Genomic DNA, 26,871 nt, shown 5'->3' on the forward strand with positions numbered 1-26,871 from the left:
CTCCCAATTGTTCTCTTCAGACCCAAAGCCCTCCCAAGACAGGAGATATTTCCACTTCTTTCCATGTTTCCTCACATCAAGGACATCTTGGACTTGGTATGTGATGTCCGCTTCAGATGACAGTGGTTGAGGATCCAGTGGTTTTTGGAGAAGCCGGACAATACCAAGGGTTTTAGTAGCGATATGTGGAAGGCTTTGTGGATTTTGAGAGAGGGTGGCAGCTGGAATTTGTAGGTGACTGGACCCAAATGGAGGAACACTAGAAAGGGACCAATGTACCTGGGAGCAAAGCGATCCGAAGGCAGCTTGAGTCAGATAAACCAGGTGCTGAGCCACACCTCATCGCCCGGTTTAAACTGGGGAGCTTCACGATGATGTGCATCAAAGAACATTTTAGACCTTTGGACTGGTTGCTGTAGCAGTTGCTTCGTGCTGTTCCAAAGTTGATGCAACTCCGGGGCAGTCGACTGTGCCGCTGCTGAGGGCACAGATAGTGGAAGCGGAAGCGGTGGCAGAGGCTGAAGTCCATAGACCACCTGGAAAGGTGATGAGCCGGTGGATGCGGACTGATGAGAATTCAGGGTGAACTCCGCCCAGGGAAGGAGATTGGCCCAATCATTATGCCGTAGATTAACATACGCCCACAGAAATTGTTTCAGAGTCCTATTCATTCTCTCTATTTGTCCATTGGCTTGAGGGTGATAAGCCGAGGTGACATTTAACGAGATGTTAAACTTTTTGCAGATAGATCTCCAAAATCGTGCAGTAAACTGGAGCTGGAACACATGACGAATAAACAATTTTGCGGGCTGCGGTGCCGAAGGGAGACCAGGCAGAGCCACAAAGTGGGCCATTTTTGAAAAACGGTCGACGGTGACCCAAATGGTGTTCTTGCCTCCAGAAGAAGGAAGGTCCACAATGAATCTGTCGTGATATGGGTCCATGGCTCACTTGGAATAGGCAGCGGTTGCAAGAGTCCCCACTGATGCCCCACAGGAGGCTTATGGTGGACGCAAGTGGGACAAGACTACATAGGCCTGTGTGTCCTTCATGGTAAGCCACCAGTAAAATCGCTGGAGTGAGGAGAGCATTCTAGACTGCCCTGGGTGTCCTGCAGTCAGGGAGTCATGAGCCCACTGAAGGAACCTCCAGCGTAATTGATGAGGGACCACCGTCTTCCCAAGTGGCACCGGAAACATGGCGAACAGGATGACTTTAGTGGGGTCAATTATGTGCCATGGAGTGTTGGGGGCATCCTCCGGGACGAAGGATCTGGAAAGAGCATTGGCTCGGCAATTTTTGTTGGCGGGTCGGTAGTGCAGCAGAAAATTAAATTGGGTAAAAAAGAGAGCCCAATGGGCCTGATGATGGTTCAAGCGCTGAGCACGGTGTACATACTCGAGGTTTTTTTGGTCGGTATACACTGTGATCTGGTGCTGGGCTCCCTCGAGCCAGGGATACTATTCCTCAAAGGCTAGCTTAATAGCTAGCAGCTCCTTATCCCCGATCGTGTAATTATTTTCTGCCGGAGAGAAGCATCTGTAAAAAAAAGGAGCATGGATGTAAGGTATGGGTAGTCGAGTACTGGCTTAGAACTGCCCCTACTCCCATGTCAGAGGCATTGACCTCGACAATGAATGGACGTCTGGGATCCAGATGGCGGAGACACGGCTCCCGGAGAAAGGCGGTCACGGCTTCGGGCGACCACTGGGAAGGGTTGGCCCCCTTGCGAGTCATGGCCGTGAGTGGTGCTGTCAGAGTAGAATAATGGTGAATAAAAGACTGGTAGTAATTGGCAAAGCAAAGGAATCTCTGTAGGGACTTGAGGCTCGAAGGTTGAGGCCAATCGCGAATACTTCTCAACTTCTGGGTGCCCATTCAGAACCCTTGACTGGAAACCACGTAGCCAAGGAAAGGGACGGTCTCCTGCTTGAAAGAACACTTTTCGAGTTTGGCATAGAGTTGATTGTCCCATAGACGCTGGAGGACATGAGAGACATCATGGCGGTGGCTTTGTAGGTCTTTGGAGAATACTAAGATGTCTTTCAAGGTACACCACAACACATTGGTATAACATATCCATGAAGACCTTGTTCATCAAATTCTGGAAGACCACAGGGGCATTGCAAAGGCCAAACGGCATCACAAGGTATTCAAAGTGGCCATCACTTGTGTTAAAAGCGGTCTTCCATTCATTGCCTTTGCAGATACGGACCAAATTATAGGCTCCCCTGAGGTCCAATTTGGAGAAGAATTTCACTCCCTGAAGCCTGTCAAAAAGCTCAGAAATCAAGGGTAATGGATAGAGGTCTTTTAGGGTGATCTCGTTCCAGCCCCAGTAATAGATGCAGGGACGGAGTGAGCCGTCTTTTTTCCCTACAAAGAAAAAACCCGCTCCCATGGGAGACTTGGAGGGCTGAATGCAACCTTTAGCCAGGTTCTCGCAAATGTAGTATGACATGGCCTGAGTCTCTGTTAGCGAAAATGGGTAGATCCCACCCTGAGGAGGCTCCGTGTTAGGCAACAAGTTGATTGCACAATTGTAGCAACGATGCGGGGCAAAGTGTCCGCGGCCTTGTTGGAGAACACATCAGCATATGATGAGTATTGTGGAGGAAGACCGGAAGAGAGCGAAGTACTCAGGCAAGACAGAGGTGAGACGGAATCCAGACAGTTGTTATGACAGGAGGAACCCTAGCGGGAAAGTTGTAAGGTGACCCAGTCAAACTGCAGGGTGTGCTGTTGTAACCACGGCAGTCCCAGAGCTACAGGATGTATGGCTTTGTCCAGAATGTGGAAGGAAATTGTCTCCATGTGCAGAGATCCAGTGCGGAGCAGAATAGGAGCTGTGGTGTGAGTGACCTTGCCACCTAGTGGCTCTCCTTCAATGGACAAGAGAAGGGCACTGGAGAGCGGATGATGGGAATCCGGAGGTGCTCAGTCAATTGTTTTAAAATAAAATTCCCACCAGCCCCAGAATCCACTAAAGCCAAGGTATGGAACTCCTAATTGTCCAGCTTGATGGAGAAGGGCAATGTCAATGGAGGAGAAGGCGAAGTCAGGCCTAGGAGCAGTCCTGCTGCTGAACTTAGGCCTTGGAGTTTCCAGGACAGACAGGGCATCTAGCTATGGGCATGTCTGGATTTGCTGCAGTATAAGCAGAGACCGGATTGATGGCAGCAGCGTTGTTCCTTGGGAGAAAGTCTGCTCCGGCCCATTTGCATTGCCTCATCCTCTGTTTTGCTCTGGGCCATGTTAAGCCTGGGTGAAGATGAACGTCGAATTCGGGATGAGCTTGGCGTAGATTTTCTGGATGCTCTAGATTCTTATCAGCAGTCCTGAAGACGGCGGTCGATGCAACCGGCAAGGTCTATCAATGAGTCCAGGGATGCAGGCAATTCACGAGCCGCCAACTCATCTTTGATCCGGGAACTCAGTACTTCAAGAAAAATGGATCGCAAGCAGTCTGAGTCCTAATGAAGTTCTGACGAAAGGGTCCCGAATTCTAAGACATAGTCAGTTAATGGCTGGGTGCCCTGTTGGAGATGGAGAAGTGAGGATCCGGAAGTGGATTTTATGCCGGGGTCGTCAAAGACGGAGCAAAATAAAACAAGAAACCTGGGCAGGTCTCGAAGAAATGGGTCAGCACGCTCCCAGAGGGGTGACGCCCAGGCCAAGGCCTTGCCATCCAGGAGGGAAAGGATGTAGGTAGTCTTGCTGATCACATCTGGGAAGTAAGCCGGTTGCAGGCAGAAGTGCATGTTACATTGATTCAGGAAGCCCCTGCACATAAGAGGGTTTCCAGAAAAGCGTGGAGGTGCAGGTAAGGGAACGATAAGCCGAGGAACCGGCATAGAGGTGGAAGGGTTGAGCTTGGGAGATGTCGTGGTGGCAGTCATGGTGATGTCTAAATGAGTGCTCAAGTTATCAATGGCTGCTGCTAGCGTTTCCAGGAACATTTGTTGCTCACTGATTCTTTGTGCCAGGCCAGGGATGGCCTGTATAGCTGAGACCTCTGCCGGGTCCATGGACTTGGCAATCTGTTAGGATTCATGGACCTTTGGCCCGAGGTGGAGGTTGATACTACCTGATGGGTGGAGCCCCATGGGTCCTCCCATCGGGAGGTAAGGTCAGCTGCAGCAGGGGACATGACTGAAGTTCAGTAGAGTAAGAAAGTCCTGCCTCACTGTCACGTGATAACGCTTACCTGCACTGGAATGTACTGTGAGGCGTCCCGGGGAGTGGAGCAAAGAGGCACAGTTCAGAGGAGTCACAGTACTTAGGCAGGACTAAAGAGACAGTTGTACCAGAACAGGAACCTCCAAGACTGAGGAGCACTCGGCAGGCCCTGAGGAGCGGGGAGCGCAAGACAGGAACTTCTGGAGGAGTGGTGCAGAGACTGTCCCGAGGGGCGGGACTGCATAGCAATAGAGTCACTGGTGTGATGATGTAGGGGCTGCCCCGAGGAGCGGGGAAGAGCAGAGTCAAGTCTCTGATATGGTGACAAAGGCTGCCCTGAGGAGCGGGAAAGCATAGAGTCAAAAGTCTCCGGTGTGGTAAGGTATCAACTGCCCTGAAGAGTGGGGAAGCATAGAGATGGATCTTTTATGAGCAGTGCTTAGGGCAACCCCGAGGAGAGGAGAAGCAATCAGGCAGGACCTCTGGAGAGGAGCGCAGGGGCTACCCCGAGGAGCGGGGAAGCCTGGAGACCAGGTCTCCCAAAGGAAGCGCAAGCAGGCCCCCGAGGAGCGAGTAACCGAGTTAGACTCCAAATCAGCAATAGGAGATCCAAGACAGGAACCATGGGTCCGGAGAGACGGGAACAAGCACCATAGGCGAAGGAATCTGTTGCCAAGTCGGTTAGCATAGGCCAAGGGAGGTGCTTATAAATCCCAACCTTGTGATGTCATCAGTCAGGGACGACCCTGAGGTTCCCACCATTGGGCCTTTAAAGGGAGTCCTGGAGGCGTGCACGCCTAGGAAGGCCTGGTGTCAGCATATGGGTCAGCGGCATCCTGGCCGCCACGAAGACTCTCGAGAACCCGGAGGTATGCGGCGGTAGCGGCTAGCCCCAGCCGCGAGTTCACCCGGAGAGGAGAGCAGGGCAATACATGATGTGAGTTGAGTCGGTCGTGGCCGCCCGTGGCCGATGGTAATAACATTTACCATGTGACTAATCTGCTTCACCAGAGACTGTAATTCTCTCTGTACCACTTGGATGCTGTTTCTAGCAAGGTCATAGGTTCCCAGATGGTTGATAAAATCAGTTTCAGAGTCCTTGCTTTCTTCTTTGATTGCATTGACTATCTGAATAGCGTTTTTACCGGTCGAAGATCCTGGAAAGATTTTAACTATAGTGTTCCCCTCAAAAAGAGTTCCCAAATTAGTGCCTCTGATGATCGAGTCATCCAGCACAATGAGCTTGGTCTGAGGGTTATTGTTTGTATTCTGGAATTTGTGCGTGCATTTGATTTCTTCCTTCTTGTCAGATGCCTCTTCAATCCTCATGGCTTTAGTTTCTTCATTATGTAGTACAGAGAAGGCATTTTGTATTTCTGTCATTTGAGAAGACGTGTGTTTCCTCATTATATATTTTACTCTACCAGAGCCTACAGTAAACCATTTGTTCCTGGATTGCTGTTTGCTACTTGTAATTAGGGGGGCGGGGGCATGTGGGCTGCATACTTCTGAAGGATGGGTGTCTTTGGGTCACATGTCTTGTCCTATGTGTGCCCACTGTAAACCACTTTTTCAAGGGCTTTTGAAAAGGAGCCTAAAAAACTCCTATAACAGTTCCCAATTCCTGATGGTGATTTATATCAAACAAAGCCCAACACGGCCGGTGTTTTGCTTGGCAAAAGGCTTCATCAGGGGTCTATTATAGGGAATTAATGCCATATGTATAACGGAGCAAAATGACCTCACAAATGCTTCAAATGGACCACGAAGATCTCGGTATTTGTTTCAAAACATTATTTGGTATACATTATTTAGTACATTTTGGCACGTTATAAAAAGACATAAGGTGGATGATTGAATAGACTGGGCGGTTCACAGGAAGGTGAACATGCTGTCTGGCTTGCTGACACCTTAAAGTAAAATTTAAATAATTTCAACAGAAGAGGACTAATTAAATAATTGTTTTAGAATTATTTTTTCATTATTTTAGTAGCCTTCACTTTTCAAAATAGTCTTTTTGGTTTTCCCTTTTTTCTTGGTTACAATAACTTGCTACACATGTGTGGCCACCACAATTTCACTTCTTTTGTTTGTAATACTTTTTTTGCCAACCCATTTACATTTTAAATTTTGGTAGATTCTGCCAGTTTTTGTTTACTTTTGTTTCCTGAAGATAATGGGATATGCATTCAATAGAAGATATTGAAGCCTACTGTAATTAAACTTTATATTTATGGTTGAGATTTAGTAATAAGTACGTCTGAATGTATTATTAATTAGTTAAATGCTGTTCTAGACTTAGTCGTGCAGTGAAGGAAAATTCAGAAGAAGGTATGGGGGTACCAGTGGTAAAAGGCAGAAAGTGTGGGGGATGGGGAGGAAATATAAGTGGGAGGATGCATACCTGTTTTGCCTTCACCGTTTGGTTTCTATCCTGATATGCTATCATATTGAAGTAAGGTTAATAGGTAGAATTATGAAGGATTTACACAGAGGGATAGATAGAGGGGATAAAGGAAGGAAGTGTATACTGATGACAATTGATTGTTCCCAAACAGTGCAGACGTATCAGAAAGATCTGAGAGCTTTTGATCGATGAAAACTTAAGATTGACAATCAGACTTTTAGCAATTACAGCATTGTAGCTTCATGACAAAGACATTGTTTTGCTTAATCGACTGTGTCCAGTTGGTTATTCTTTTATTAATGTTATTAAAAGAGAAGGGATGGTGTAGTTTTGATTATGATAAATTGGTTGGAATTCCTACAAAAACTCTTCATTCACTTGAGAGTGTAAAACCCCTGTTGTCCACATTTAATCATTTAATTGCTGCAGGTGTTCAACTGGTATATTGCGCCCCATCTATATCAAATAAGTGACTGAAGAATTATTGAATTTGACTGCTAAAGTTGCAGTTAATATCCCACATTTGATAGTCGTGGGTGATTTTAATTTGCAGACAGAGCAGAAGTTGATTAATGAGAGCCTTTTTGTGGAAGCTATGGCACTATGGGTTTTAAACAGTTGATAGGGGTCCTAACACACTCAGCAGGTCATACTCTAGACAGTTTTTGTTCAGCAGTTTAGTTTCCCTGTTACCCAAATTTTAGATTTGGCAGTTAAGATAATGCCATGGTCTGGTCATTTAAAAAACTATTACAATTCCTATAATAGGATGGGGGTCCAACAAGGAAATTGGTAAGATCATTAAGGGTACTTACTACTAAGGAATTTTTGGAAGGCTGGAAACTGGTACAAATGGACATTTTTCCTTGTTTCGTTAAATCTCCACAAGTGGAGAGTTTAGTTTGTTTTTGGAATTTAGAGTTAGGACAGGTATTAGATAGGTTTGAGCCTATGAAAATTCTTGAGGTAAACAGAAAGAAACCTGCTTCTTGGTTTACTGAGCCTTTATGTTCATTCAAACGTGAAGAAAGACAGTTGGAGAGGGCTTATATAGATAAGTCTTGTATAGATGCAGTAAAAGAGATTTGGAAGAGTCATATGAATAAATACAAAAATGCAATTCAAGAAGCTAAATGATAGTCTTTTGGCAAAGTAGCTGGTTCAGTGGCTAGTAAACTTAAAAAGCTATTTTCATTGGTAAGACAATTGACAGTCCCTTTTGAGAACACATTGGTTAATACTGTTTCTTTATTATGTGATAAATGACAATTTTCACACATAAAATTTAATTGTTCAGAATTTGAAAAAATGAATCATGATATAAGCAGAAGGGGAAGAGTGGTGTCTGAGTCTAAGAGTCAAAGTCTGGAGAGCAGGTTTTAGAAATTATGCCAACTAAAGGAGATGGTAAAGGATTGGAAAATGAGTGGCATCAACTTTAAGTAGACAGTTCTACAATTCCTGCTACTACATGGGATGAATTTCACTTAATTAGTAAGGAGAATTTGTTATAAATGTTAAAGAAGTTAAAAGATATTATTTGTGCATTAGATCTTTGTCCCTCCTCACTCATTAAGGTAGCAGCAGAACAATTGGTACATAAAGTACAATTGACAGTTCCTTGTCCTCAGATGTTTTTCTTGGATCTTTGAAAAAGTCCTTTATTTGACCTATAAATAAGAGCTCAGGTCTTCAGCTAGATTACAAAATTCTGTCAAGTCTCCTTTTGGGATAAATTGAGAGGGTAGTAGCATAACAACTTGGAATTTTTGGATGACTCACACTGGCTAGATTATTTTCAATTTCGTTTTTGTGCTTATCATAGCACACAGAATTTATTACTGCCATTGTTGGATGATTGATATCTGGAGAGGGATAAGGGCCATGGAATGGGAGCAATGGTAGTTGATTTATCATCAGCTTTTGACATGATTAATCATGGAATGCTACTTGGCCATTTATGAATAGCTGGCATGGGAGTTATGTGATTGACAGATTTACCTCTTACTTGGTTGGAAGAAGCCAACAAGTGCAAGAAAATATTAAACTTACCTGATAGTATTTTTTCCTTTATTTATGCTACACAGGTCCAGAACACTTGGGCTTTGTCCCATATACAGCTTTTAATGACATCACTATTGTTACATATAGTATCAACAGAATCTTGTTAATTCAGTTTTCATTGTCTCCAGCTGGTGTGAAGAGCATCTGATGCTGCAGCAGAAATATTTCAGAAGTTAATCAACTATTTGATTATTAATTCTCAAGATTTCTTCTTAAAGACAGTCTCCTGGCAATTTCTTATGTTCTTATGTTCTCCTGGGTCATTCTCTAGCAAAGAGGATCCCTCCCCTCATAGCAGAGGCCATGGTTGAACTGAACCAAAAAAAACAAAAAAAGACTTTTTCAAACTTACTATATATATCTGTATGGAAATCTTGCCTCTGAATCTATTACCACCAGCCGCCAGAGGAAAAGAGTAGTTTGCCATAAAGCCTTCCTTTTCAGTCAGCAGGTTCAAAAAAAATAATAAAGTGGTATGTCACAGAGCACTCAGAGAGTCTAAGGTAGGCAATTTTAAAGACAGAAATGACTACAGTGCATCTGTAAAGGAATGGTAGTCAAGCAAGAAAGTTTAGGCGCCACCCTTTTAAAAGAAATCAATGTCAGAGTCTAACCATTCCTGCAAATCTGGCAGCAATCGCAGCATAGCTAATGGCAGTAGATCTGATTTAATTCACTATGATCATGTCAAAAAGAGCAGAAAGAAAATGACTAAGGAGGCACCTAAATCAAAGTAAAAAGTAAAGGACTTGCATACCATGCAAGGTTATCAAAAAAAACTAAGTCATCCTCATTTGAAGGCTTGTTCCCAGCCATTGATACAGATGCGGTAGCCATCTTGAAAGGCTTCCCATGGAATTTAAAGTGATATCATACTTTGAGGAAGATAACGATTGTTATAGTGATGTCCCAGGTCCTAGTAGCCAAAGAACAGATGATGAAGACTGCTCAAAAACAAGTCCCTAGTCAGCATAGTTCTTAAGCTTCCTTAATCAAGCTTTCAATGTGTTCCAAAGTTAGTCATCATTCAAAGTGAGAGTACTTTATTTATTTGAAATTATTTTATTGAAGCAAGTACAATATAAACAAACACGACTGCACATGGAACTCTGATACACACCAGGATAACTGTGTAGATGAAATACAGCTTACATTCCCCCCCCCCCCCTAAAAAAAAAAAATAGAAGAACAGGCAACCTGAATCTCCTTTATTACACTTGGAAGTAAATTCAAAGCAGCAAAAAATCTCTCTTCTCCTAGAGGTTTTGTTTTGCTCCTCGAAGGCAGGCTTCCAGGAGGACCTTAACAGAAGAGAAGACTCACTAGAAGAGAGAGAGATCTACTCAGATAGAGAAGAGGATTCAGCTCAAAGGCTATTCCATAAGGAAGAAATCCCTTTTTTTTAATTACATAGGTCACTGATCCTCTAATTATTTTATTTAAAAAAAACTATGTACCGGACCGATATGACACTTGTGCAAAGTAACGTTTCAGCATCCTTATTTTTATGTGCCTATTGTAAACCGTTGTGACGGAAGCTACTAAACAACAGTATAGAAAATACTTAAATAATAAATAAATAAAATAGGTAGATTTTAAAAGGGCAGCAGGTTTGCCCATAAATGCACTTATCTCGCCGTACACAAAAATACATGCTATTTTACAACCCACACATAGTTAATAAAATACTCTTCACACACATATCTTACATGCACCACTGAGTGAGAGAGAGCGCCTTTTTATAAAGCTCAATCTGATACTCTATATATAGACCATTGTAAGGGGGCACTTTGATTTGGGGTGAGTTTTCAGGAGGTAGGTTAGGGTTGAGGGGGTGGTGTTACAAACACATTCAGCGGTATCCATTGTAAAATTGACATCATTAAAGAATTTTTTACCTTATCAGTAATGAAAATTCTAACGAGGAGTTGATTTGTACACTGCAGTGTCTGCTAGTTGCATTGTACAAATCAACTTCTTTCTCTCTCTCTCACCGAACCTCCTGCGCCTATCGAGGAGTTGTAGCAAAGTGGTGCACGTAACATACGTGCGCTGGCTGAGGAAAATTTGGAGCTACATGTGTCAGTGCTGACACGTGTCAGTGCCTCTGGAATACCCATGCCCTGCCCCTTTTCTGCCTACTTTTTCTTATGCACGTCCTTCCTGGTTATTTAAAATTTGTGTAGCTCCCACGCAGCCCACTTACACGTGTATTTAGCTGTTTTTGTGTGCGCAAGGCTTTTAAGATCTACGTATAAGGTTTTCAGAGTCAAGGGATGAAGAGATTCCTATTTGGGACCCTATATTAAAAAGCACGCGGCAGCCATCAATTTCTTTTCCTTTACATTCGGAAATTGAAAAAATGATGGTCTTTGAGTGGGAATCTCCAGAAACAGGCTTGAAACGTATAAATAATTTTGGAAAACTTTATCCTCTCCCTCTTCATGTTCATGAATGCCTTTTCCAGGTACAAAGAGTGAATGCCTTAGTTTCAGCTGTAAATAAAGAGACAACCATTCTAGTTGGGAATGGCGTTTTCTTTAAGAACATGCAGGATAAAAAGATTGAGCAGGTCCTAAAGCATATTTTCTTAACTGTTAGCTCCACAACACACAGCACAATTTGTCTCAGCTACGTTTCAAGAAACATATTTAGATAGATTCAGCATTTTCCAGAATCGGCATCAGCTTACTTAGTGAATGACCTATGTGTTTCTGATCAGACTTTCTTCTAAAGCCTCAGTCTTTTCAGTGGGGGGCAAGACGACATCTGTGGCTGAGGCAATGAGCGGCAGATTCTGGGTCTAAGACCCGGCTTTGCAAGTTACCTTTTAAAGGCACAAAGCTGTTTGAAGACGACTTTTAAAAAGTTAGTTAAAACTTGAGGAGAAACAAAGCTCGAGGGCCAGATATTTGTACCTACGCGCGGGCGTAGATTTGTGCGCGCAATCCGGCGTGCACAAAACTACGCCTGATTTTATAACATGCGCGCACAGCCACGCGCATGTTATAAAATCCAGGGTTGGCGCGTGCAAGGGGGTGCACACTTGTGCACCTTGCGCGCGCCAAGCCCTAGGGGAGCCCCGATGGCTTTCCCCGTTCCCTCAGAGGGAACTTTCCACACACCACAAATTGAGATACTTGCGATGAGGAGGGAAGATTGCAATATGGGCGTATGCATCTTGAAGGTCCAGAGAGCAGAGCCAATCCCCTTGTTGTAGCTGAGGAAGCATGGTGCCGAGGGACACCATTCTGAACTGTTCCTTGTGAAGAAATGTATTTAAGGCATGGAGATCCAGAACAGGCTGGAGACCGCCGGGATTAGGGATTAGGACATATCTGGAGTAGAACCCTCTCCCCTGCTGAGTTGGTGGAACCTGTTCTACGGCTCTGGCCGACAGAAGGGTCGAGAGCTCTAACTCGAGTAGTCTTGTGTGATCGTCCCAACTCCAGGATGGAATGGGTGGGAAGTCTGGGGGTATTTTTGAAAAATTTAGGCGGTAACCGTGGGTTATGATGGACAATACCCACTAGTCCATGGTAATTGGGTGCCAACTGGTTGCAAAGTGGCAAAGGTGGCCTCCCACTAGGGAATTTGGTTGTGGTATAAAGGGAGGGTGGCTGCTGCTCTATGGAAAGGAGTCAAAATCCAGCCGCAGGACCAGCTTGTGGAGCTGGCTGTGGTCTAGGTGTCCTTGCTTGGCGTGCATATCCCCTCTGAGGGGCCCAAGCTGGTTGTGCCCGGGACGGAGGAGGGTAATATCTGCGTGGCCTATAGAATTGTTTCCTGATGTCCCTTCATGTGCCCCTGCGAGCTACAGATGGAACATCTGGGGAGACAGTCGACAACTGACGCAGGGTCTCATGATGGTCTTTTAACTGGGCTACTGCATCCTGGATCTTGTCCCCGAACAGGTTGTCTCCTGTACAGGGTAGATCTGCAAGTTTGTTCTGCACCGCCAGGCATATGTCTGAGGCCTTGAGCCAGGCCCAGCACTTAGCACTGATGCCCGCTGCCGAGACTCTGGATGCTGTTTCAAAAGAATCGTAGGCAGCTCTGACCTCATGTTTGCCTGCTTCCAATCCTTTTTGTAGGATGGAGGACAAGGTCTCTTGTTGTTTCTGTGGTAATGTCTCCGCAAATTCCTGGAAATGTTTCCAGAGATTTCTATTGTATTCGGTCATGTATAATTGATACACTGCTATTCACGCTATCAACATGGACCCTTGAAAAACTCTGCATCCCAATGAATCTAATCCCTTCTATTCCTTACTAGGAGGAAAAGAGGAGTGTGGACGCGATCGTTTAGCTTTTTTCTGAACTGAATCCACCACTACAGAATGGTGGGGCAGCTGACTTTTTTGAAAACCTGGGGCTTGTTGGACCAGGTATGTAGCATCTGTCTTTTTGTTGACTGGAGGTACAGTACCCGGATGATCCCACAGGCGGTGCCAGAGGTCAACAAGAAAATAGTGCACTAGTATTGCCATTATCTGTTTTGGAGCATCTACGATTTGTAAGACCTCCAACATCTTGTGGTGAGCGTCTTCCTCCATAATCAGTGGAAATGGGATAGCCTCAGACATCTCCTTGACAAAACTGGCAAAGCGGAGGTCTTCCGGAGGAGATCGCCTTTCTTCCGGGGGTGAAGGCTCTGAGAGCAATTCCGAGGAAGCTTGTGAGGAATCATTTGACAATGCATCTTCCCATGGATTATAGGAACTTTCCACTTCTTCCAGTGGGCTTCCTGAGGGAGGAAGTATGCCAAAGCCGAGAGGGCAGGAAGGAAGGAATCGGTGCTGGCATCGAAGGCACCGGAACATATGAGGTGCGCTTGTGCACAGATAGCCCCGATGGACCTGGCATGGGTTCCGGCATCGGTGGTTCCCGTGGAGGGATCTGGCCAGGAATTGATTCCTCCTCCTCCGAGGAACCCGGTATTGAAATCGGGACCTGCGGAGGTCTCGATGGACGACTTGTGCCAGTGTGTTTGATGGCACAGGTTGAGTTGGCAAGGCACCGATGAGCATGTCTAGGCACTCAAGGAGCGGTGCAAACATCGAGGGAGCCAGTTCCAGGGGCCGGTGGAGGCTCGGTGCCCGGCACCGGTATCGCTGGGGAACACCTAGGGGTCCCGGGTCCAGAGGAGGATGAGGGCTCCTCTCCCCGGGCCCTCTTCGCAGGCGGCTCGGTGGAAGTCAATGCCACTGCGGTATCATTGCCGGCACCGGGCAGGGATGCCCGTCGTTGCCAGTGACAATGTTTCCCTCGGTGCTCGGTCCAGTCCTTCACCGGCACAGAGGACGATGACGCCGATGCCTTCGATGGTGTCTGTGATGGACAGTCACTCGCTCCACGATGTTCCTGGTGGGGCGTCTCCGAGGTCAATGTACCCTTTCCAGTCGGTGGCACTTGAACTGGTGTCGATGAAGCAGAACGTTTTGAAGCAAACAAATGTTCCATCTTGTCCAGAAGAGCGTGCCGGCCTTTGGAGGTCCTTTGTGTGCAACTAGGGCATCGATGAATGTCGTGCGAGGGACCTAAGCACAAAACAAACATTGTGCGGGTCCATAATGGACATGGTCCTCGGACACTCGGGGCATTTTCTAAACCCCAGGCCAAGTCACATGTATGCTGCCGGGAACAGACCGCACATCACGGGAAAAAATACTTACTGAGCATCGGAGGGAACGGAGTGTGATGGGGGACCCCGGTGAGGGTGATTTTAAGAAGGTAAACTTCAAATATTTAAGTGACGAAAGTTGTAAGAATTTCTCACAGAGCTCCTAACCGCGAGGCAACTTACTGTGTGGAAAAAAAGTGACTGAAGGGGGACCCCATGTGGCCACAGGGTTAGTGGCATGCTGGGCATGCTCAGTGTGCCAGTCAAAGTTCTAGAAACTTTGACAAAAGTATTCCATGACAGGGCTTCATCTGATGATGTCACCCATATGCGAGGACTACCATCCTGCTTCTCCTGGGAGAAATACATGTAACATGCTATTTTTAAATGTTGAGTGTTATTTTTGTTTTTGCATATACATTTTACCAGGGAGGGGGAAAAAGGAGCAATCTAGGGGGCATTCCAAGGCAGGGTTAAGCCGAACGTGCAGAAGTTGATATTTTGAAAGAGATACATAAGTATACATTATCTCACTTGTTCGTAAATTTATATTCCTGCTGACTGACGCAAGTGAAATCAAACTTGTCTGTTGTCTACAGTTTTTGGTTGGGAGGTATGGGTGAAGTGGTGGATATTCAGGGTGAAGTGCTAAAGGGTCTAAGTGATGTGGAAACGGACTGGGAGAACTGGTGGAGGTATCAACAAACTGGTGATTCCAAGTATTTGCACAAACTTTAAAATATGCCTGCCTCTGCACTTAATTCTGGGTGTTTATTCATGCAATATCACGATTATTTTGCACATAAAATGTATTCCATTATGTTTATAAAATGGGTTGACAAAGTATTTGTTTTCTTGCATTGGAAACATTTGAACGTACTGAAACATACGTGCATACCTTCGAAGCAGAAATAAACTATATAGCTTCTGCCACACAGTTTATAAAATACTAGCATTAATCTCCATGTGTCCACTTATGCATGCAAATGCTCTACCACAGATAGATTTGAAAATTACGGATGAATTTTGAAAGCACTAGGCATGCTAAAGCCAGGAGATATACATGTGACTTGGCCTGGCACTCGCCACGCAGATTTTAAAACAGCGCAGGTACGCACGTATCTACTGGTACAAGCATTTCTCACCAAAAGGGGAGCGTCATGGGGGTGGCTTGGGCAGGACATGAGTTGGCCGGGTCCGTAGCATGAATACAGCATTAAGTATTTACGTGCACAAGCGCACCAGGGTCCCCTATTGTGTAACTTAACTTCTACTATGGATGGCTTATAAGTCATATAAGAAAAAAAAAATGTTAGTGGGGTTTTAAGGGTCGGGGTAATAGGGTGAAAGGGAGGCAAGTTAGCTAGGAGGTTTAGAGTGGTGTGAACTGGGAGTGAACTGGGAAAGAGGCTAACTGCATCGCCGTGCGTACCTACTAAAAGTCCCCCCACTTTAGCGCTCGAGATGGTATTCGCGCACACATGCGCACATCAATATAAAATCGTGTGCATATATACGCAAGGATAGCCGATTTTATAACACGCACGCATATATGTTCATATGTTATAAAATCAGAGCATCCATTTGCGCGCGCGCAAATGGACGCTTAAGTTTTAAGGGTTCATTAGCTGGCACTGATTGTTTAATGACATTGTAACCCCTTGCCATCACTCCAAAAAAAGGAATCTGGGAGAAAATACAACTTGTTGTACCTGGAGGAGGTTCAGTTAATGACTTTCTATTTGTGGAAGAATGCTCAGTACAGTATTCTTCTTTTGATGAAGCTGATACCTTGTAAGGGAGTGTGGGGAAAATGGAGTAAATTTTCAAAGAGCAGTCATTGCTCAAGGGTAATACCTAGTGACTAGATTAAGAGCCCATGATTGCAAACTTCCAGTAGGAGCCCTGTTGCATGGCCCTGGCCAAAGGACTGTAATGGCATTGATTAAACTAGACATGTTTTGTGGTGAGGGGAGGATATAAAATAGAGGGAAAATCCCTGAGTAGCCTTGAAGTCCAAAAGAGTGGGAGGAAATTGTTGAAAAGTCATTATTTAATATGCATGTAATCTTTTAAAAACAACCTGATGCATCTGGGGACTGATTAAAACATTTTTGTCTTCAATATACAGTCACACCTTCTGGACATGCAGCAAGGCTGAATAACCTCTAAGTGCCTTAAAAGATACAATTACCTATTGAATCAAAGATGAATTGGTCTTGAGTAACAGCTAAAGGAGATTGTACACATACAGATAGCTTGGTTTTCTGCACAATCAGTCTGCTTCGCACTGTGATCTGAAACAAGGAAATAATAATATCTTAATATACAATAATACAAACTATTTTCATTTTGGACAATGGGGAGGGCAGATGTCATACATGCTTTTCCACCAATTCCACTGATAGCCAGAACATTGCTAAAAGACGAGGCCTGCCTCATCCTCATAGCTTCAGTGTGGTTCAGACAAGTCTGGTTCACATATCTAATACAGCTCTCCAGTCATCCTTTGACACCTCTTGAATCAGATCCATACTTATTAAAGTAGAGAGATATTTGTTTCATCTGAACTTCCCCCTTCCTCAATTTGACAGCTTGGATGTTGAAAAATAATTATAAGAAACTTGTCATTAACCAAAGCAGCTGAGGACATATTAGTGTATGCCAGAAAAACTTCAACTAGAAAAGCTTACGGTTTCAAATGGAAAAAAGGTTCTCCACATGGTGTTAACACAACAACTTGGATCCATTTGTATGTGAACCAAAAGAGTTATTTATTTATTATTTATTTATTTAGCATTTTTATATACCGATATTCATGTAAAAAATTACACATCACTTCGGTTTACATTAGAACGTGAACTGGCATGTAAGAATGCATTACATCACAACAACGGATACATTAACTGGGATCAACCAGGCAATAGAAGATGGGCTCTTCCGGAGAGCTGGAGGATAAAGAGCTGAACAAATTGACTGTACCTAGGGAACCTAAAACCTGAAAAGAGTATTGTGTCTAGGGAACCTGAGAAACTGAAAGTGTCTTGTACATAGGGTACCTGAATATGGAACTAATCTTCTGAAGAGTGGAGCTGGAAGGAACGGATGAATTAAGGGAAAGCTTGCTCAAACAGCCAGGTTTTGAGTCTTTTTTTGAAGGTAATCGGGCATTGTTCACGCCAAAGTTCTGGTGGGAGAGCATTCCATTGCTGCGGGCCAGTTGTGGAAAGAGCTCGTTTCCTTAATGAGCTTTTTGCGGGGGGGGGGGGGGGGGGGGGGGGGGCAACGAGGGTGTCTCTGTAGGCAGATCTTACCGGTCTGGAGGGTAAGTGCGGACGAAGTGGGATATTAAGGTCCAGTGGAGCAGTATTGTGGATGGCTTTGTGTAGGACCATGAGGACTTTGTACATAATTCTGAACTTGATTGGGAGCCAATGCAAGTTCCGCAGGATGGGTGTGATATGGTCTCTTTTATTGGTCTTAGTCAGAATTCTTGCTGTGGCGTTCTGCAACATCTGTAAGAGTTACTAAATTATTTGCTCTTGTTTTCTGATTCAGGCCTTGCTACCTCATCAGTAAGAGTACATCTCAGTGCCATAGCAGCTTACCATGTTCAAACCAAGGTTAAGCCTATTCCATTCATCCATTAGTATCCAAATTCAAGAAGGCTTGTGACATACTAATCCTCCAATTGTAAAACCTCCCATTCCGTGGGATATGAATGTGATCCTGGCACAACTGATGAAGCCATCCTATGAACTGTTGGAGACAGCCTCACTCAAGTTTCTAACATGAAAGTAATATTCCTGGTCACAATAATCTTAGCCAGAAGAGTCGGAAAACTTCAGACTTTAGTTCATTATCCTTCTTATACACAATTCTTCCACAATAGAGTGATGCTTCACACCCACCCAATGTTTTTTCCAAAGGTTGTATCAGCTTTCCATATTAATCAAGCCATCATACTACCTATATTTTTCCCGAGACCTGATATACATGAAGGTGAGAAGACCCTGAAAGGTGCATTTTTAAAGATGCGCCGGCATTAACATGCGCACGTTGCCGTGCACAAGTTATAAAATCCGATATCCGCGCGCACATGCACACCCGATTTTAGATCAGCTTGTGTATGTGCACACGGGTGGCGACTCGCATGCGCAAAGGGGGGGGGGGGTTATTAAAAACCATGCCTGGGAGGGAACTTCCTTATCTCCCTACCTACTCTTCCTCCCCGACCCCTAATTCCCTTTTAACAATTAGAATTTTTTTTGTTGTAGAACTTACTTCATCTTGGCGGATGAAGTAAGTTCCACGTGCTGGCCAGCTACCAGCACACGCTTCCCTGGGACAGAGCCTAATGACCACTGTCCCAGCTGGCCCCTGCCCCACCCCACCCAGACTCCACCCCCGGCCTGCCTCTTTTGACCAGCCCGACACTTCCGCATGTATCGGGAGATATGCGCGTGGCCAGGTTGTTTGTAAAATGCACTTGGCACGCATTCAGCCTGGCCACACGTGTATCTCCCAGTTTTTGCATGTGCCAGCATTTGAAAATTCAGCCATTAATGCCTTAGAATGTAAACAGGCCTTGGCTTACTAGTTAATTACATTTCTTTATTTTCCTTTCTTTCATAAGTAAATCAAGGCGATATATAGTAAAAGAGAGGAACTCAACCTCATCTTCAGGCTTTGCAACTATTTGTCTCTTACAATCCTAACAGACTGGGTATAGCAGTTGCCAAATGCACATTGCGAATTGGTATAGGCTACAAGGCCTACAAATCTCAGACAAAGACAAAGCTCATCAAGTTAAAGCCATGGCTGTATCAGTGGTTCATCTACAAGCTGTACCACTGGAAGATATCTGCAAAGCTGCAACATAGTCAGTACACACCTTTGCATCCCATTACTGTCTGGAGAGTCTCTCAAAGAGTGACAGTAAATTTGGACAAGCAGTTTTGTGTAGCCTGTTCTCCCAGTAGTCTACTCTCCACAGTGGAGTCCGGGTTGCTTATTCTCTAAACATTCTGCTGTAACCCTCAGTTTGGGACTCCCCATATGTAATGGCTAATCCAGCTCTACTTATCAACTGAAAAAAGTGCCATTTGAAAACTGCCCACCCTGGAATACAGGTAAAAATATTTGAGATGTCCCACATCATGCCTTTTATCTTCACATTTGTGGCAGTGTTCCTAGGGCAGGATTAGGAAAGGAATGGAAAGGCAATGATGCATATAGTTTTGAATTTTCAAAACTATGCACATTATTACGGCCAGAAAAGGTTCCCACCGAAAAAAGTAAGGTAGGTCCAAATTCTGCAGGTACTTTTTCCACTGAGAATTCCCTTTGAGAATTAGTGCAAAATTCACAGACTTTGCACTTACCAACTCAGTTTTGAAGATTGCCCCATAGTTATCAAATTACAGTCTGACAAATACAGAACATAACTTGGAAATTACAGTTTTGCAATATCACAATTCAAACATGTTAAAAGCATATATTGTATTTAGTTATATGGAAAAACTAATGTTTATTGGCACTTTATATACAATTGCTGTATACTGGGTTGAAAAAACTGCAAAGCTAAAAGAGTCATATTTTACAATTATAAAGCAGCATAACTGAAATGACAAGATTTACCGTATATACTCATGTATAAGTCAATTGCATGTAGAAATCAAGGGTATTTTTTGTGCCCCAATATCAAGAATTATCTGTCACTCAAGGATAAGTCAAGGGTAAAACCTAGGGGTCTTATGAAATGGTGAAACCATACAAAGAAACAAATCAATAACTCAAATTTACTTTTATTTATTTTTTAAAAGCAGAAAAAAGTGCCTCATAAAAAACATTTAACAACTTAAGAAAATGTCCCTTCTGTATGAATCCTTGCCTCCCTCCCCCCCCCCCCAAATGGCTGTCCCTGATGTTTGAATCCTTTTCTTTCATTCAAATCCTTCCAAGTCCGATTCTTCATCGTCAGAATGTCTGAATAAACTGCGGAACTGTACTTTGGTGATGACATCAGCATAAAAGTTGTTTCACTCTCTCCATCTGTTGAATCATCATCCAATGCTGATTCGTCTAATTTCATAGATGGCATCATCTTCTGATCCATCTATAGCATTGCTAATGCAGAATTTCAAAAATGACTTCTTGACCATTTCTGGTAGAACTGACTCCCAGGCATCCTTTACCCATTTTGCTTCCAAATCAATGTCTGGTTTCATAAGGTTCCCTCCTTTCGTTAACTTTGCTTAACCAGAACACATCCATTGATGCCACATTTCTCGCAATTAGTCCTTGAAAGGCTTGTTGAAACAGACATCTAACTGCTGGAGCATTGATGTCCGACCTCCTGGAATCACTGCTAACGTGATTGCCATTTTCTTTGCATCATCCTTCACATCCTCTGTTATATGTGCGAGGAACAAATCCCACACCAATAGTGACGGTCATTTTCTTAGCCCCATGCCTGGTCATCTAACCCACATATCGCACAGCCACCATTTTTGTTCCCGCTCCATCCATCCAGTCTTTAGGATGAACCCGAACAGTTACGCCTGCTGGAATTTTTATGTTCTTCAGCCTTGTTTTCCTCTTGAATATTACCACCAGACGCAGTTTTGTACCATCTGCCAGGCATGACAGGTTCACCATGAAATTGGTATTTTCATGACCAGTTGTTTTTACAATTATGGTATTCTCGCCAACGCCAGCTACAGTGCGATTGCCAGGCATATCAAATGTCATAGGCGTTTCATCCATATTACCAATGTTATTCATACCGAAATGATTCTTTATTCTCTTTTGAATAATAAATTTGTGGAACTAACAGATCTTTTCATCAAGCTCTTTACACAACTTATGTGAAATCTTTGTGCACTGATGAAGGCACAATCCATATCTGTTCATGAACCGTGAACACTAACCAAGCGATGCTGTGAATTCTTTCAGCCCTTCTGTCGATGAATATTTTTCTTCATTTGCCATTTAAAGGGCACAAATCCTAATGCTTGAGCGAGTCACAATGTAGTCATTCTGTCTGCATTCCATTACCCAGTCATTCAAATCCTTTTCTATTGCTCCAAAAGGCGCAATTTTGAAATATAAGGCTTTCTTTGACTTTGACATTTCTAGCAGCTTTTCTTCATTTTTTTCACCAATCTCTGATGAGCTTTTCACTAATGTCAAATTCTCTTGCAGCTACACAATTATTAGCCTCCTTTGCACGTTCTATAACCTTCAGTTTCAGCGATGTGGTATAAGATGCTCTCTTTTTCTTCTCAGCACTCATTTTCCTGAGTGTAAGATGTCATTATTCTAATGGTTGTCCCTGCTGACTGAATTCTTCCTTCCCTCCCTCATATCTGTCCCTCCTGTTTGGATCCTTCTCTCCCTCCCCCATGGCTGTCCTTGCTGTCTGAATCCTTCCCTCCCTTGCCCATGGCTGCCCTGCAGTCTGAATCTTTCCCTAATGTCAGTTTTTCCTGTTTGAATTCTTCCCTCCCTCCCTCCCTCAAGGCTGTCCCTACTGTCTGAATCCTTCCTTCCCTCCCTCAGTCTGTCACTCCTGTTTAAATTCTTCCCTCCCTCCCCAATGGCTGTCCCTGCTCTCTGAATACTTCCTTCCCTCCCTCTTATCTGTCCCTCCTGTTTGAATCATTCCCTCCCTTCCCCATGGTTGTCCCTCCTGTTTGAATTGTTCCCTCCTTCTCCAATGGCTTTCCCTTCTGTTTGAATCCTTCCCTCCCTCCCCCATGGCTGTTTCTGCTTTCTGAATCCTTCCCTCCTTCCCCTATGGCTGCCTCACCTGTTTGAATCCTTCCCCCCTCCTGATTCATTTACTCACCCACTGTTATCTGGACAATGATGATACTTGCTCAAGAATGTCTTTCCTCCTTCTCAGCGGTCTCCCAGTATAGTTATAGGACAGCTTCTCCCCCACTCCTCTGAATCACTTGCTGCTGCTATGAGGACAATGACGATGAATGTACGCTCATTCAGGCATGTCCTCCCTCCTTTTCCTCGGGATCCCAGTGGTATGTGTTACCGCTTCCCGTGCCGGTGGGGCTGTCCTCCGGGGTCGGCGGGGTTCCGCCTCTGTCCCCGTTGTTCCCGTGGCGCCGACGGCGCGCCTTCCTCTTGCACGGGCCCGACGTTCCCCGAGGACGTCCGTCCTCAGGACCGACGCCGCGGGCAAATCTCGCGCTAAAGCGCGCCGTGGACACGCCCCCTGACGTCAGACGCCGGCCAGCCACGGTTTGCGCGGGAAAGGAAAGAGATTTAAACGGAGCTTCCTGCTGAGCTCCTCGCTTCGGCCACAGTGCGCTTGGTGAGTGTTTTGTTTCCTTCCCTGCCTGTCGCTACAGCTCTTGACCCGGACTGCTTCTTTGATTATTCTGCCTGCTGCCTGCCCTGACCTTGGTCTGCCTCTCTGGATTTCTGTTTGCTGCCTGTTTTGACCCGGACTGACCCAGTGGATTATTTCTGTTTGCTGCCTGCCCTGACCTGGACCCCTTCATTGGATTTCTGTTGGCTGCCTGCCTTGACCCGGACCGACCCAGTGGATTATCCTGTTTGCTGCCTGCCTTGATCTGGACTGCCTCCTTGGATTATCCTGTTTGCTGCCTGCCTTGACCTGGACTCCTGCATTGGATTCTTCTGCCGCCGGTCCCGACCTGGACTGTCGTTTTGGGGATTCTACTGATCACTGTCTCAGGGTCGTCTCTTCTTCATCCAGGAGAGGAGGACCTTCCGTTCCTGTGCTTCCCAGACTCAAGGTAAGCGGTGTCGACCCAGGTTCCACTTGTCGAACGTAACAGTTGGCCAAAGCCATGGAACCAGTCGACTTGGCCGCACTCCAGGCAATTCCCGGGATGGCCAACCGAATTCAACAGCAGCAAGGGGTTCTGGACCAAGTCACAGGGGTCTTAGATCGTTTGGTTGCCCGAATGGATGCGTTAGCCCATACCCCGGCTATTCCCATAACCAGTTCTGCAGCAAGTCCTACACCTATTCGGATTCCTCCTCCGCCTCGATTTAATAGAACTGCCACACTGTGTAGAGGATTCATTAATCAGTGTCGTATGCACTTCTCGTTACAGCCCACTTCCTTTCCCAATGACAAGACCAGGACTACCTTTATTCTTTCCTTGTTGGAGGGACCCGCCCTGGCTTGGGCTTCTCCTCTTTGGGAGAGGGATGATCCCCTTCTCTCTAACCTGGAGCGATTCTTAAAAGAATTTCGCCTTATTTTTGACGAACCCGGACGTTCAAACTCAGCAGCTAACGAATTACTTCACATCAGGCAAGGATCTCGATCCGTGGGTGAATACGCCATCCAGTTCCGGACATTAGCCTCTGAACTCGCTTGGGGAGAGGATAGTTTGTTGGCAATTTTTCGACAAGGTCTAGCAGAGAACATTAAGGATGAACTTGCTGGCAGAGACCCTCCTGAAACCCTGGAGGGATTAATTCGTCTGTCTATCCGACTAGATTTACGTTTCCAGGAAAGAACACATGAGCGAGCTGCTTCCCGAAGGACCTTTCGCCTAGCCCCCACTTTTCAGCAGCCTCTTTCGGTTCAATCTGCTGCAGAAGCTTCGAGCGGTACTGATGAACCCATGCAGATTGATAGGGTTCGTCTAACGCCGGAGGAACGTCACAGAAGGAGAACCAAGAATCTCTGTTTATATTGTGCGGGTGCCGGTCATTTTGTCAACAAATGTCCCAACAAGGCGGGAAACTCTCGGACCTAGGACGGGTAGGAGAGGCCTCCCTGGGTCCCACTAGTTCCTCTCCACAACTACTCCTTCCTGTTACCATTTCATTTAAGGAGCAAGTACATTCGGCCCAGGCTTTCATTGATTCAGGCGCAGCCGGTAATTTTATTCAGGAGCAACTGGTTAAGTCATACCAGATTCCGGTCAAACCTCTAGACGTTTCCCTCTCTGTTACTTCAGTTTCCGGGCTTTCTGTAGGTATGCGAATCTACTACATCACCGAACCCATCTTACTTACCACTGGAGTTTTGCACCAAGAACTCGTCCAGCTATATGTACTTCCATCTTCTGTCAATCAAATCATTTTAGGTCTACCCTGGTTACGGATTCATCAACCCCGGTTGGACTGGGCTTCCTTGCAACTCACCTCTTGGAGTCCTTTTTGCTTTCAGAACTGTTTAACGTCTATCCACAGAACCTCCATCCAGACTACGCAACTCTCTCCTAGTATTCCTGTTCCCTATCAAGACTTCCAGGATGTTTTTAGTAAACAGCGTGCTGAAACCCTGCCACCTCACAGACCGTATGATTGCGCTATAGATCTTCTTCCGGAAAAGATTCCACCCAGAGGGAGGATTTATGCGTTGTCAGAGCCTGAATCCGAGGCGTTACGGCAATACATCAAGGAGAATTTAGCTAATGGGTTTATTCGACCATCTACATCTCCTGCAGGAGCAGGGTTCTTTTTTGTCAAAAAGAAGGATGGGTCGTTACGACCCTGCATCGACTACCGAGGTCTCAATAATATCACGAGGAAGAATAAGTATCCCATTCCGCTTATTTCTGAATTGTTCGATCGCATTAAAGGAGCCCAAATTTTTTCTAAACTGGACTTACGTGGAGCTTACAACCTGGTAAGAATTTGCGAAGGGGATGAATGGAAGACGGCGTTTAACACCCATGACGGCCACTACGAATACAGGGTTATGCCGTTTGGCTTATGTAACGCTCCTGCCATTTTCCAGGATATGATCAATGACATTTTTCGGGATATGTTGTACTCACATGTCATTGTTTACTTAGATGACATTCTCATTTTTTCGGATACCTTGCACCAACATCTACTTCATGTTCGACAGGTGCTTCAGCGTCTTCGTGAGAACCACTTGTTCGCTAAGTTAGAGAAATGTGTTTTTCATGTACCCAAGTTATCATTTCTGGGATATATTATTTCCAATAAAGGACTATCCATGGATCCCGATAAACTGAAGGCCATTCTGACTTGGCCTCAACCTGTGGGCTTGAAAGCCTTACAACGGTTCTTGGGCTTTTCTAATTATTACAGACAGTTTATTCCCAACTTTTCTTCGTTGATTGCTCCCCTCACGCTGCTTACCAAAAAGGGAGCCCCGACACATACATGGCCTGCTGCGGCTGTACAGGCTTTTCTTCAACTCAAGCAAGAATTCACTAAGGATTTATGCCTCAGGCGTCCCGACTCCACCAGACCCTTCATTCTGGAGGTCGATGCTTCCGCAGTGGGAGTTGGGGCGGTTCTTCTGCAAGAAACGGACGACAACCGCTTGATGACCTGTGCGTTCTTCTCCAAGAAATTTTCCCCGGCAGAGAAGAACTACACCATCGGAGATCGCGAGCTGCTAGCCATTAAGCTAGCTCTGGAGGAATGGCGTCATCTTCTGGAGGGCGCTCGACACACTGTTACGATCTACACGGATCACAAAAATCTGGCATATCTGGCTACGGCTCAGCGCCTGAACCCACGACAGGCCAGATGGGCGCTTTTCTTTAGCCGTTTCGATTTTGTACTCCATTTTCGACCGGCTCAAAAGAATGTTCGGGCCGATGCCCTCTCCCGCAGTTTTGATCTGGATGAAACTCCGGACCCGCCTCGCTATATCATAGATCCAGCTCGCGTTCAGATAGCAGCCACTTTTACAGTTCCGTTGGGGAAAACCGTGGTGCCTAAACGCTTGCGCCTCCGGGTCCTTCGCTGGGCTCATGATGCGCGTTTAGCAGGACATCCCGGGATTGCCCGGACCAAGGATCTCCTTTCCAGACGTTATTGGTGGCCCCGTTGGGAGAGGGACGTTAAACGGTATGTGGATTCATGTCCAGTTTGTGCTGCACAAAAGTCTCCCCGACGAAAGCCCTTTGGTTTGTTACAACCTCTACCCATTCCTGCTTCCCCGTGGACTCATGTGGCCACGGATTTCATTACGGATCTGCTGGTCTCTGAGGGTAATACCGTTATTTGGGTAGTAGTAGACCGCTTCTCCCGGATGGCGCATTTCATTCCCCTACCTGGACTACCCTCTGCCTCCCAGTTAGCCCACCTTTTTATTCAACACATTTTCCGCTTTCACGGTCTCCCCATCAGTAAAACGTTAAACAGTTAAACTGTCTTTATAAAATATTATATTGCTTTATTTATTTCCAGTTAAACTATTATTACTTTATTTAGCACTATGTTAAATTGTCAATCAGTTATACTGTTCCATATGTTCCTCGGTTCCATGTAAAGCTCCGCTCTCTGTTGAGCAGTTCTTCGTTTTATGTAAACCGGATTGATTTGTAGTCCATACAAGAACTTCGGTATATAAAAATTAAAAATAAATAAATAAATAAATCAGTATCGTTTCAGACAGGGGGGTACAGTTTACTGCCTCATTTTGGACTAATTTATGCAAACTTCTTCAGGTCAAGCTTGCCTTTTCCTCTGCCTACCATCCCCAATCCAATGGCCTCACTGAAAGGACAAACCAATCTCTAAAGACTTTTCTGCGTGCATACGTTAATCAAAGACAGGATAATTGGGCATCTCTTTTGGTTTGGGCCGAAATGTGTCACAACAA

The 26,871-nt window shown here is 45.1% G+C and overlaps 1 protein-coding gene across 2 annotated transcripts in view; it reads right to left on the reverse strand.

Moving 5' to 3' along the window:
• The window catches only part of BBS9 (Bardet-Biedl syndrome 9), a 1,052,120-nt gene that overhangs the window by 582,636 nt on the left and 442,613 nt on the right, over positions 1–26,871 (reverse strand). For both annotated transcript variants that reach the window (XM_029589776.1, XM_029589777.1), the window contains one exon: positions 16,468–16,570. In XM_029589776.1, coding sequence (XP_029445636.1) covers positions 16,468–16,570 — 103 coding nt within the window. The remainder of the gene's footprint in view (positions 1–16,467; positions 16,571–26,871) is intronic.

Source organism: Rhinatrema bivittatum, chromosome 2 (genome assembly GCF_901001135.1).
Source record: "Rhinatrema bivittatum chromosome 2, aRhiBiv1.1, whole genome shotgun sequence".
In the NCBI taxonomy this organism is placed as follows: Eukaryota; Metazoa; Chordata; class Amphibia; order Gymnophiona; family Rhinatrematidae; genus Rhinatrema; species Rhinatrema bivittatum.